The following is a 13,727-nucleotide window of genomic DNA, read 5'->3' as shown; positions in this document are numbered from 1 at the left end:
GTTTAAGATATATTTCTGCTGCCCATAGATTTTTCTCTACTTTGCTGTGATTTTCGACACAATATTTTCATTAAAAGATGAGAACTGTCAGGCCTCTACCTAACTATCATATTTATTTATCCGTTCATTTTTCTTAAATGTTATTTGCCATCGGTTTTTACCAACGTAATGAATACTTTTTTGTTAATTGAAAAATGTTTGAAACTTATATTTTGGTCATCCTTAAGAAGGTGCATCCATGAGCCGTTTGAAACAAAAATAATCGACCAGTTTACCCATTAGTTCCCATCATATAGTTCCCATCGGCCAACAATCGGCATCGACCCATCGGCGAAAAAACCACCATCAATAGCCATAGTTAAAACGCATTGGATGTGTGTGTGTGTTACTTTTAGTTTCATCGTTCATTTATTGATTCGCAATCGGAATTTTTCCCCTAATGGATTTTAAAATTCCCTGCTTTTGTAAAATGTTAAGGTTTTTTCCCCTTCTTTTTATCATTTCATAAATTTACACCTTTTCTCTGTAGGTTCCACGCTCCAAAAAACACGCAGCTGCGTGTGACCCAGTCTTCCCGATTGATGAGGCTCCACTGTCAAAAGTTAACAGGAGAAAAATATTTAAAAATTCTTACATTTATGCTCTTAATATTCCCTGTTGAAGTCTTCAATTTCCATTTCCTCATCGGACTGAAATGAAAAATGTGAAAAATTAAATCATTTATAATTATTTCGGAAAGAATTAGATGAAAATTTGAAGAGAAGCAGTTCTTTTAACAGTAGCCGGTGCGACAGGTAGCATGGGGAAGAAGAAACTAACTCTTACCACACTCCGGATAAATTTTGAAGCCAAAATGTTGGTGAGGGAAGTTAAGGTAACAGATAGGAGACGATCGAAGAGTCCCGCGTGCTTGTCACTAATTATATACGAGTCGGCAATGTTTGAAAATGATACTGAAAAAAGTTGCTTTAAGCTTAGTGATCTCATTTTCCAGCGGGTCTACAAATGCGAATTAACTGGTTTCGATCAGTTTTGCTCCGTCGTGTGGATGGTTATTAAATACATTTCTTTATGAATTTCCCCTTCCTAGATATTTTTAAGTGCTGTTGAGGGGATACCACGAACCTCATAAATACTGCGCACTAAAGTAAATGAAAACTGATAAGTGTTTCGGTCTTGCTTTTTTCTCGTTTAATTGCTTAATTTTAAATCTTGTCGATAGTTACAATTTTTGGTAGTATTTTACATAAATTAAGCGCATAATGAATTTGATTTTAATGCCTTTTTTAAATGAATTTAGAGTAAATTTAGAGAATTCAGAGGGTCGTATGCTACTTAAAGGTCACAGATTGAATGTTGTTGGTGTCAGGGACGAACCTTAAATTTTTGGGAGGGCTCAAATTTTCAAATTTTCGCGAATCGTCAGACAAAGTTTGCCAAATAAGGAAACTTTTGGAATGTGACAGTAATCAGCCGTCACCTTACATCGGGGACCCCTCGTCAAAGCTCCGCATTTTGCGGAGTTACTCCGCAAAGTTTGCGAAACTCAGCGGCTCCGCGAAGAAGTTCTTTTGCTCCGCATTTCTCGGTCGGAAGTTTAAGCTTAAATTTTGCTATTTAATCATAACATGTAAATATATGAAATTAAAGAAGCTTACACTCAAAGATGAAAATAGTGTTGAAAATTGTTTAATTAGTTTAAACAACTATTTTCATACGCGTGCTTTAAATGATCTATCAAAGCCCATAAAACAATTTTAGATAAAAGGATTTAGTTATTTTTATTGATTTTTCATACAAAATACCGAATTGTTCCGCAAAATTTTAAATTGCTCCTCAAAATCACCACATATGCTCCTCAAATTGTTTCTCCAAGGTTGGCAACCCTGCCCTAAACCATAAGATGGATTATTTACTATGTTTTATTTATACTTTTATTCTTTAGTTTTTATTTCTTACATATCATTTGTCGGTATTCTAGTAAAAGTCAATAAGTCCATAGAAAAGAGATTTGATATATCACTAATTTATTAGACGCAACAGTTTCTTCAGGAATAAAACCAACTATACCTATACAATTTAAAATTAACATGAACAAAGACGTTAAAATCAGTTTTACTATTTTTCAGTTTTTCATGACGCTTTAAAGTAAAAACTAATAACGCTTCATAATTGGAGTTTTGGCATTAGCAACTTCTGCCTTAACAACAATGAATTCTTGTTAAAATGTTCTTACTTTCGTACCTAATATCACGAGCATATAAAAAAACAAAAAATTGAAAACACTATATATTCGACTACTTACTCTTCAATATTTTTGTTCATCCAAACCCCATTTTTATTCAACCGCGCAGACTTTCATCAAAGGCAGTGAGAAGCAAAGGGCTTTGTGTGTGTCAAAATTAAAAAATGGATATAACTGGTACAAATGGCAGGTCTCTTATCTGTCTAGAGGTAAGAGTACTAGTAGCCTGGAGAAGTACTGCTATACAGCAATATTTTTTTTTTAACTGTTCGATGCGAACCTACTTAGGACTGCAACTTAAAACGCGTTATTCTCATAACTGGAAAATGTCCAACTAAATCCCTTTTCTTTTTACTGCCTCATTTGTGCATTGATATTATCCGAGTCAGAGTAAAAATTAATTTTGCAGCAAATTGATGCCTTTTTTTAAAATTAGAATAAAAATCTTTATGACCTACTTCGTCTGACGAAGTGAAAAAGTCAGGATCTTCAAGAATTTCAGTGCCGGGTTATCTATTTGGGAGCAGCATACGGGAGTCTTCTGTAAAGAGAACAATAAGGCACATTAATTGGAAGAAAAACTATGTTCGAAATTAAAGCAATTATTTCCGTAAAATGCTCTGAAATAAATGAAAATTCCTCTTTTGCAAAGAAAATAGTCTATGCGTATAACCCTACGGTGCCCGTGTTTGAAATCAAAAACAGCCTAAAAGGGGTTTATTGCATCATATTAAATAGTTATTAATTTTAACTGCAATTCATTTCCTTACGCAACACGTTAGCACTTGAATCAATGGCGTACAAGTCCCACGTTCTGTCGCCCTTCGGGTCCTTGCGCCGTTACGGCTTCACACTTTCGCCTGTGCGAATTCTTGTGCCTTTTGCCCTTTTGACAAGATTTTGAACTAAAGTATGCTTATTTTAGAGGAGGGCAGTGTCATTCTTTTTAATGATCCGTTCATCAGAGAATCGTTCATTTAACTCGTTCATTTGAACGCCTTCGCTCATTTTAAAAAGTTGCAGGTGATCGCTCTGCACAACATATTCATGTACATTCGATATGTTTCATTAGATCAGTTCATTGTATGTTTCATTAGATTAGATAAGTTTAATTTTCTTGGAAGGAAAGGTAACGTGCCGTAAAAATTAGAGACGTACCGAGTACTCGGTAACTACTCGGTACTCAGTCAATTTGCCGAGTACTCTGTACTAGACCAAATTTTCAGATACTCGGCAAATACCGAGTAGTTTTAAAAAATGGAACATTAATAAGACAGATTTTGCAATTAATAAAACAGTGCAACCATATAATATATTGCCCTCATTTACAAATCAAATTTCTAGAATATACTTCAATGGAGTAAATTTTGATCTTAATGTCCTCAAAGTTAATCTAACTTATTTATTAAAAATGGGGCAGTGTAAAAAATATGACATTTTTATATTGTTATGTTTGGGGGACTAGAACTAGGATAGATTGATATACTTTGTTTTAATTCCAACTTGATTAATCATTCCTTTTATTTATTTGTTAATTTTAAAAAACCATTTTTATAAAGAAAGGTTTTCTACACAAACAAAGTATTTTAAATAATAATGCGTAGTTAAATTTCAGCTAGAATTTTGTTTTAACAAGTATTACATGGACACGAAGATCTATACTATTTTTCCAATGCGATCGAAATTTATTAACTGTGTGTCGATAGTTCTTGTTAAAACATAACTCGGTACTCGACAACTCGGTCAAAGTGCTACTACTCGGCCCCGCATCTAGCAAAAATTATGTTGGATAAATTATCTGATCAATATGCAATGTTCGGCATTATTCACAGATTGAAGTTTTTGACTGAAACTTGGATGAAACACAGGATAAATCGCCTGGCAGTGCATACAGTAAACTTTAAGTTTTTGAATGTCTCTTTAAAATGAAAGGTAAAATTAGCGAAGTTATCCAAAAACTTTTACTGGAGGCTTCGATTTTATGAAACCAATCAGCATCCTCACCCTGCTGTAATGAATCAATTGCACTAATAGAATGACTAAAGTTAATTAAGCAACAAGTACGGGAGGGTGGCCCGGAGTGGGTCGGCCTTCGTATGCCCGCCTCCCCCACGGTGTGTAAGCAGCGATGCATACGTATGTCGTGTTTACGTTAACACCTTCCCCCCTTCCCGAGTTTTAATCAGTCCCTGCAAAGCAGCAGTGAAGTGGCATGGTGCATCCAGGACTAAATTAAAGAAAATGTTGCAATTCTAAAGAAAAAAAAATGAAGTTTTGTAACTTGTGATTAGTCGAAAATCGGCTTTTTTTTTTATTGTCAATAATGTTTCGTTGTTCTGACACCATCCACCTGCAAACTTCGATAGTCGTTTCGTCCGTTTCTTTTTTAAATTTAAGGTTATATTTATTGAAATAAAAAACGTGTCTTCGGGCAAAGGTGGATAAAGGATTTAATCATATATTAATTTATAATTTCTTAACTTGTATGCTGACTTAGATTTTCTGTTTCAATATGATAGGTATATTTTTAAAAAGTATTTTTTTTGGATGGCAATTAATTAGTCTATTAATTTAATCAGTTATTTCTTGATGATATACAAACAAATGTGCTGACTTTAACTTGGATAAGTACAGCTGTTTTATGTTTTTTTGTATGTCGGTAGCTAGTCAACTATTCTAATTATAAATAACTTCATATTTGATTGGCAGATGTATCAGACCAAAATTAGTTAAGCTTACCCGCTTTGGGTTCCCTGGTAGGCCAAAGCGGATTTTTCAAAAGCTTGTAAAATTTGATAAAAAAACATGATTTGAAATAATACAAAAATTGCTTTTGATTTTGAAGTTCAAATAAACGCAGAAAATATATCTTTTTTTTTTTTTTAATAACATGATTGTATCATATTACTATTACATTCTAGCAAAGAATTTTAGAAAATTTTAACAAAACATTAAACAAAAATATTTAAGAAAATAAACCAATCGGCAATTCAATGTATGACAACCTCACTCGAAGTTTCTTAAATATATCCCCAAAATTTTGCAACGAATTTTTTCAAACATTGTTACACTACACTTTTGTTAAAAATGTTAAAACTAAGAAAAGTAAAGTTACTTACAGTTAACGTCAGCATCTGGGCTAGGAGTGTTGCGGAAAGACAGCCTCCTTTGAACTGCGGACCACCTTGGAGCTGTAACAGGCACAGCACGTGCGGCACCGGGCAAAAGATAAGATGTTCTTACAGGAGAGACGACGGGGAGTTGTGGAGGAGAATCCTCGGCAGAGGCAGCATAGTCGTCCTCGATTGGGGAAGCAGATTGGGATGAATGACTTTTGGGAGATGACCTTGTCAGAGATTCGGCAGGCGAGTCGGGAATGGAGGCAGCATCAACATCATCGAAGTCTTGAAAACTTGAACTTGGGGAGGAACGTTTTCTTCGGCGGGCAGGATCTTTTGGTGGGGTACGTCTAGCGGACTTGGGTGAAAGAGAAGCGTTGGATGACTTGGGAGATGATTTATTTGATGGGGATGTGTGAGGTGGTGATTGTCTGGATGTCGGGGAACGAGTTGGTGGCCTTCTAGATGTTGAAGGATGGGATGAGCTTCCGGTAGAGGAGGAAATCGAATGTCGGCGTCTTACTTGTTGTGCATTAAAATAACGTTTAGCTTTTTTCGTTTCTTCTCCCAATTCGTGGCCGATTTTAATGCACTGATAGGAGACTTTTTCTCCTTTAGCGATCATTTTTTTGTAATTGTCCAGAAACTTCTTGCTGGGACTTTTCTTTTTTTTCTTTTTAGAACTGGAGTCAGATGAGTCGTAACTTAATCTGGTAGGTGCTTGGGTTACGCGAGGCGATCTCCTCGGTGACTGCCCTTGTCCTTGCAATGGGGAGGTGCCCTGTGGGTTGGCAGGAGACGCCACAGGAGAAGACACAGGTGGGACCTGGGGAGGTGATTGAGCATGGGAGGGAGCTGGAGACTGATCACCGCTGCCATCTGCGTCAGGAACTGAAAAAAAAAATTGAACTGCATTATGACTTTTTTCGTTTTGAATTTAAACGCAATTAATCTATCGTGTCGAAGATTGCCACTCAGTGCATAGTGTAAATAATTAAACTAAATGAAAAATTCCTATATCTCTTTTATAAATTAGTTGATTTTGAACTTTCCTAAAGTTTTGAAGATTTTTTTTTTGCTAAAGAATGAGTAAGGTTGTCTATCTGTTTATTTTCTACCTACAATTACTTTGCTTTCCCCTATAAATCTATGTCCTTAAAACATTTGGCTACAAACTGGTGAAAAAACTGCTTTAAGGAAATTCCTTTGGAAGAGATAAGAATATTGTTTTCAAAAAATGTACATTTTCACAAGAAATCTGCCGGTAGTCTATCAAAAATAGAGTTTCTTTGACTATTTGGTGTATTTCACCATCTTTTTGCTTGAATTTGTTCATCAAAAAAATCTTACCCAAAAGTAGATATTTTTATCTCGGCGTCCTTTGATTTTATTTCATATTTCTTTACTCATTTGTTTGGATTTTTAAGTCAATCAACGAAAAAAAACATTGTGGATTGAAAAATGAGAAGTGCATAATAAGGTAGCAAGGATCTTTTGAGTTTTCAAAAATTCCATCGTACAAGATTTTCAAAATTCCATTAAAATGTAAGAAAGTTCCGTCAATTAAACTAAAGTAAATTAGAAGATTCACGGAAGTACAAAAGAATCTCCCTAATAAATAGAGGATGTTTGTCCACACAAGACTTACGGAGCTTTGAAAAATTATCCAATTTTAAGTACACCAATTTCAATTGGTTATTTAGCACTAAGTGGAGAAATGGCAGTTCGCACCTTTACCTAGCCCAACAGCGTGTCGAGATTTGAAACATTGAAGACTCAGTTTGACAATAATTAGATTGGAAGGTTACTCCATACTTCTTAGCCCAGAAGTAACTCTATTTTGGCTCCATAACTTTTTTTTTTGGGTACGCGTCATGAATAAATTGAAAGCTACAACTATTTGCGTCGCAAGCAGCACTTCAGATACACTGGTCAATGCATGGGACTAATTTTCTGCCATTCTATTCATTATCAAAGTTAAAGTTATGATAATAAACCTCTACTGTTCTGTAATTTTATTGACATTTTACATTAGAAATGCTTTAAACAAGGGCGTTACTTACTTGCGCCAAATTTGGAAATCCAAAGAGCTTTAAGAGTCTCGATAGCTGCAATAAAAAAAAAAGTTTAAATATATTTTCCACGTTGTGGAAAAAAAGGTCGTGGTGAAAATTCGAATAACCACAAGCCTGAGTTTATTTTTTCAACTTTTCCTTACAAATATTCAAGATAAGAACTACACTATATGACCAAAAGTATCAGGAAACTTTCGAAAATTCACATTTTTACGGATTCCACGAGAAACAAAAGACCAATTGCTCTATAAATTTTTCCACACGTAAAGTGTACTCCAGCTGTCATTCTTCAGTAAAAATTAAGTCTCCTATTCGTTTAGGGGACCAGCAACAAATTGAAAAAAAAAAAAACGGTTTTTGATCATTTTTCCATTGTAAATAGCTGGGAATAAGCTATAAATGTCAGAAATAAGTTTAAAAATACTATCAAGATTTCATTTTTATATTTTCGTGAAATTATCTCCTATACCCACGGAGATAAGGGGATTTCTTTAAAACATAGATTGCTGTTTAAGTTGGGACGTTTCAATTGCGAAAAAATGCGAAAAACCTACTGCGACAAAATTTGATGGGAACAATTAAGCAGCTAATAATATCTGGAAATGTTAAATTGAAAACATGCTTTTATTTTTAAATTAAAGGACATTGCTCGTGGGTATTAAGTTGACGGGGATTTTCAAATTTACGGGATTGAAAGAAAATGTTGCTTTTAAAAAGAGTGCATAAAAATCTGAATGAGACTAAAATTGAGATACCTTGATTTTTTGTAAAGAGCTCGACGAATATAGGATTAGAAAGTGCATTTGAACGTGATATTAATACAAAAATTCAAATTTGTTTTGAAAGTTTTTGGCCTCTATCACGTACAGTGTTCCGTCAAACGTTACGAAACTTTCAGAACAGTTGACAGCATAGAGAAACATAATAAAATATGAAATTAAGACATTAAAAAATTTGATGAAACATGAACGTTTAAATCAATTAATTTTTCACTGCGCATGCACGAAAGATAGCAATTTATAACTTTCATCATCCAAAGCTCAGATATATCCTAAACTCATAAAAAATTCCACCTAAATGTTTAAAATGAACTTCTTCACCCCCCCCCCCCCCCGAATGATATGTAGACCTTAGCGGTTTGATGAGGTAATGAAGTCTACTATCCAGGGAAGAACAGGACAAAGGATTAGAAGGAACAGCGGAGGAAATTTATTTATAAACCAAAGTGATAAAGTGTCTTACAACATTTTGATTTTTGAATACAACAAAATACATAAAAATACAGATGATTACATTTTAAACAAAAACAGCGAAGAAAATGCACATCAATATTGTTAAAATGAAACATGGGAATAACCAATACACTGCAATAACGAATTTCACTTTTTACATTTTGAAGATATCAAAGCGCATTTTTTTTTTAGCTGTAGGAAATATCCGGGCTTTCGATTGTGTGAGTTAAAATTTGCTATTTTCGGCACATGCGCAGTGAAAAATTGCTTTAATGGTTCATATTTCATTAAATGTTTAAATATTTTATCTTCAAATTTTACTATTACGTTTCTCTAATATGCTGTCAAATATTCTGAAAGTTTAGTAACGTTTGCCGGAAAACTATGCGTGATATGAGCCGAAAACCTTAAAACAATTTGCATTTTTGAAAGAAATGCTTATATCTCCGTGGGAATAAGGGATACTCTTACGAAATTATATAAATGAATTCTAGATAGGTTTTAAATTTTTTTTTCTGAAACTTATAGCTTATTACCAGTTATTTACAATGAAAAATAGATCAATTTTTCCTAAATTTGTTGCTCGCCCCCTAAAATAGTAGACTTCATTTTTATTGGAGAATGGCAGCTGGAGTATACATTTTATGTGAAAAAATATACAGAGCAATTGGTCTTTTATTTCTGGAGAAATCCGTTAAAATATGAATTTTTGAAAGAGTCGCAATACTTTTGGTCATGCAGTGTATATATGAGGCAGTGAGAAGCAATTGGATGCAAGTGGACATTCTCAAGTTTTGAGTGAAACGCGTATAAAGATTACGTTCCAGGTCGACTTTCATTGGTTTTTTTTTTTTTTTCTAAATCATGATGTACAGTAGCACCTACCAGGGCTACTATTACTATATCTTGCCCCAATACAGAGAAGGGATTCACCTACTATGTGTACTGGTTATCTCCAAATTTTTAATTTTGCCACTTGCATCCCTTTGCTTCTCACTACCTCATATGTATAAGCAGTTAACATGTGTATCAAAAAATTATGACCATTGCCTGATAATGTTTCCTTCACCAGGGGCCGTGAGAGACGTTTTAAGTATCGATTCGAAGTTTTCAAAAGTACCGAACTTACTCTCTGTACCGAAGATACGCTTGAAAACATTAAACGGCTGCCAATTTTATACACGGGAGGTGTAAAAACCAGAAATACGTTTTAAAATAAGTACTCTGATGCAATAATATCCAATGTACATTATAATCACCTTCTTAAGTCAGCTTTAGTCTACTAAATGAATGTATCAGAAAATTATCAGTGAGCACGGATGAAAATTTAAAACTTTTATAATCTTCTCCAGTAGTGTTACAATCAGAGTGAAATCGGTTGAAAATTATATTTTAACTGCAGCTAGTTTTAAAATTTTTTCTAGTCAAAAGTCATATTATAATCATAGAAAATAAACAGCACCATGTTGTTTTGACACAGCAGAAAATTACTTTCAAACAAACAGTAGGGTTTGGTTAACCACGGTGGCGAAAATGTATACAAATAAGAACGTGTTCTGTTGCTCGCAGTAGTGCCTAATCAGGACAATAGTCGTGGAAGGAAAATGTGTACTCCAGCTGCAAAACCTTGTTACATTTCACGTCATAAAAGAAGGTTAGTTTCAGGAGTACTTACCAGATAATCATACGATAGGGTAATGGGGAAAAAAATGAGCAATTAAAAGCACATTGTAAAACATGTTTCTGGAAGCATAAATTGCAACATTTTGTCAACGTAGTCGAACAGTATCTCTTCAAGTTTGCCGAAATTTTGAAAAAAATTCCAAATTCAGCGATTTTCGATGAGTATATAAAGATGTTTTTACGCGTTTTGCAAATGAATCGGTGCACCACATGCAGTCGGTGAACTCGGGTCCCTTTAATTTCTTCCCCAATTCTTTAAATTTGGCGCTTTTTTAAAAACAGTTCATCACACTAAATTCTTTTTTCCTCGATAACGGGGTGCACGAGGGAAATTTTTTGCGCCGACATTGTTTTTATCTGAATAAGTACTTTCAATTGCTACTATTTTAAACTTTATCACTATTACATTGTTCGTGTAGCTCCCTGGTTAGCTCTGTAAGTGTTCACAGGATGACTAAGTGAGTGAAAATTCAATTGACGGATAGCGAAGGTACGCTAATTATTTTTTTAGCCTGTGACATACCCATATGGTGACAAAAGTGCCGCAAACGGTATGAAACACCTTACGTGTTTATAACTTAAATGTTAACAGAAATAAACGTGAACTACATTCAAAAAATCGTCACTGTTTACACTGACGGAAAAAAAGCACAAAAAAAAATATTGCAGTGAGTCATTCCATGTTAAATGATCTAGTGGTCCCCACTTGAACATCTCCAATTTTGATGAAATTTTATAGAGGTGTAGATATGCCTTTGAAACTAACCTACGCAAATTTTCAGCTTTCGAGAAACAAATCTTGAGGATTTAGAATCTTCCAAAACAATGACCCCAAATGGCGGATAAGCTTTTCGTGACAACTTGCCATTTTTATCCAAAGTTTTCAGAAAAAATTATCTACTTGGAGTCCTGAAACTTTTGGAGCTTAAAGTACGATTAGTTGTTAATATACTCATTAAATTTTGTGAATTTGAGCTCATCACATCTTTTAAAGCACTCATGTAAACTCGTGAAAAAGCGCGGTGGGGAAATTCTTTCCTGCCTTTTAGGTTACCACAAAATTTTAACAAAAGTAATTCAAAGTTTCGTATTTCGTGATTATATTGTAAAAACACTTTTTAATGGGTTACAATTTTAGATCTTAAATATCGCTTTTCTAAAAGATATTTTCATCCAAATTTGCTATTAAAACCATTCAAGAGAAAATAGCATATTTTCAAAGCGCTGTAGCTCTTGTTTGTCACCTCGCGTCTTTTCGTTTATACCACCAAAAATAACTTTTTTTCCTATATTAATTTTTTACTTCCTTTTACAAAAAAAGGAAGTATTGTATTAACAAAAAAAATTTCACTCAAAATCGGCCTTAATTTCCATTTTGCTCACCCCCAAATAAATGTTGAGTTTTTTTTTTTTTCGACCCGACCACACGTTCATATGTACCTAAGAACGTATAGATGCCCGAAATATCCATTTTGACTTTTCCCCGAGCTAGTTACAACGAGTTTTCTCGTGACGTCTGTATGTACGTATGTATGTGCGTATGTCGCATAACTCAAGAACGGTATGCCCTAGAAAGTTGAAATTTGGTACGTAGACTCCTAGTGGGGATTATTTGTGCACCTGTTCTTTTGGTTGCATTTGGATGCTCCTAAGGACCACCACCAGAGATCGGCAGATTCGTACTCGTAAATACGAATCTGATGCAGAGCACCTTAGCGTGTCAATCCGAATACATTCGTATGTACAAGTGTGAATCTGAATACGGAATTGGGATTCACACCTATGAATAAAATCACTTCGGATTCACATCTACGAATGCGAGCCCATTTGGATACACTAAAAAATTCACAAGGCCAATATAAATAAATGTCTGTACCTTGCAGCAGGTTGAGTTTTGGGTGTTAGCGAATTTCTAAAGAAAGATTACAGTATTGCGAAGAGTCCAAAAATTTTAGAAGTGGAATTTTTCAACACTTTATGCCAAAATCCGTTCTACAACATTCTAAAGCAATACCCAAATTTTAACATTCATATGAATACATATTTATATGAATTCTCATGGAAGAATCTCCCTTCATCTCGCAATCTACTGAAGCATTTAACCGCAGGGATCTTTTACAAAAAAGGAAGTATTGTATTCGGGAAAAAAAATTTCACTCAAGCATTGGCCTTAATTTTCCTTTTACTTTCCCCCGAATGAATGTTGAGTTTTTTTATGACCCGCCCAGTCGAGCATATATGCCTAAAAACGTATACACGCCCGAAATATCAATATTGACGATTCCCGAGTTAATTACAACGAGATTTCTCGAGACGTCAGTATGCATTTTACATAACTCAAAAACGGTATGTCGTAGAAAGTTGAAATTTGATACGTAGACTCCTAGTGGGATCTAGTTGTGCACTTCCTCTTTGGGTTGCATTCAGATGTTTCAAAGGGGTCTTTTACACCTTTTTCATGGGATTAATTGTAAATATGGGTTGTCACCGGATAAGATCGTGGCTACGGTAACCGACAATGGGAGCAACTTCCTAAAAGCTTTCACAGTTTTTGAAGTTCATCTGAGGTCCATGAACGTACAAGACAATTATGACGAAGAACTTTATAATGGTGTTGACGTTGATGAAGAACTGTGGGTGTCGGTTGACGACTAAGTTGTTGCGGCATTACATTTTCACCTAAGGTGTTGTGCCTACACCTTGGCATTATGTGCAAGCACTGACATTCAGAAAGCAATCAAATCGAACTCAGGTCTGTTTTCTTTGCATGAGTCAGCAATGAAAAATTGTAATCTCCTTCGGCGTATTTCAAACAGGCCGAAAACCGAGAAACTCTTGTACAGATTATTGGTCGATCCCTCCCCAGACCCACCGAAACCCGGTGGAATAGCTTTCATGATTCGTTGAAGGTGATTGTGGCTGTAAAATGCTACACCTATTAAATTATTCTAAAGTTGCATATGACGTGTTCCTTTAGCGATGAGGAATTAACCTATCTCTAAGAATTAGTAAAATGTTCAAAGCCAGTAGCCGAGGCAAATGATATATTACAAGGGGATATAGAAGCGTATTCTGGGTCATCATTGCCGACTATTTTAGCTGTGAGGTTGAAACTGCAGAAATTGGCTACGTCTGATCTGCAATATTGCGGTCCGATTGCAACAGCTTACCTGAACAGTGGGAACCGCCGCTTCGCCACGTTCTTCGAATTGAACACGGTGTAAGGGGAAATTGCAACTATTGCAGCTCTTTCTTATCCAAAATTTAAAAATTATGGTAGCCTTGTGTCAATGATAGATTTGAAGAGTTAACCCATTTGAAGTGTCGTATATACGAATACTTGGCGAGCGACCCAAACGAAAACTAGGACAAC

The 13,727-nt window shown here is 34.9% G+C and overlaps 1 protein-coding gene across 1 annotated transcript; it reads right to left on the bottom strand.

The window, feature by feature from the left end:
• Nucleotides 1-644: 644 nt before the first annotated feature.
• Nucleotides 645-10,881, bottom strand: LOC129233804 (uncharacterized). Its single transcript, XM_054867778.1, has 4 exons — nucleotides 10,878-10,881; nucleotides 5,365-6,255; nucleotides 826-953; nucleotides 645-689 (listed from the first exon to the last, which is right to left on the bottom strand). The coding sequence occupies exons 1-4, from the start codon at nucleotides 10,879-10,881 to the stop codon at nucleotides 645-647; spliced, it is 1,068 nt and encodes a 355-aa protein (XP_054723753.1).
• Between the last annotated feature and the right edge of the window lie 2,846 nt (nucleotides 10,882-13,727).

This window comes from Uloborus diversus, unplaced genomic scaffold, assembly GCF_026930045.1.
Source record: "Uloborus diversus isolate 005 unplaced genomic scaffold, Udiv.v.3.1 scaffold_74, whole genome shotgun sequence".
Lineage (NCBI taxonomy): Eukaryota > Metazoa > Arthropoda > Arachnida > Araneae > Uloboridae > Uloborus > Uloborus diversus.
This window is presented reverse-complemented; position numbering and strand designations above follow the sequence as displayed.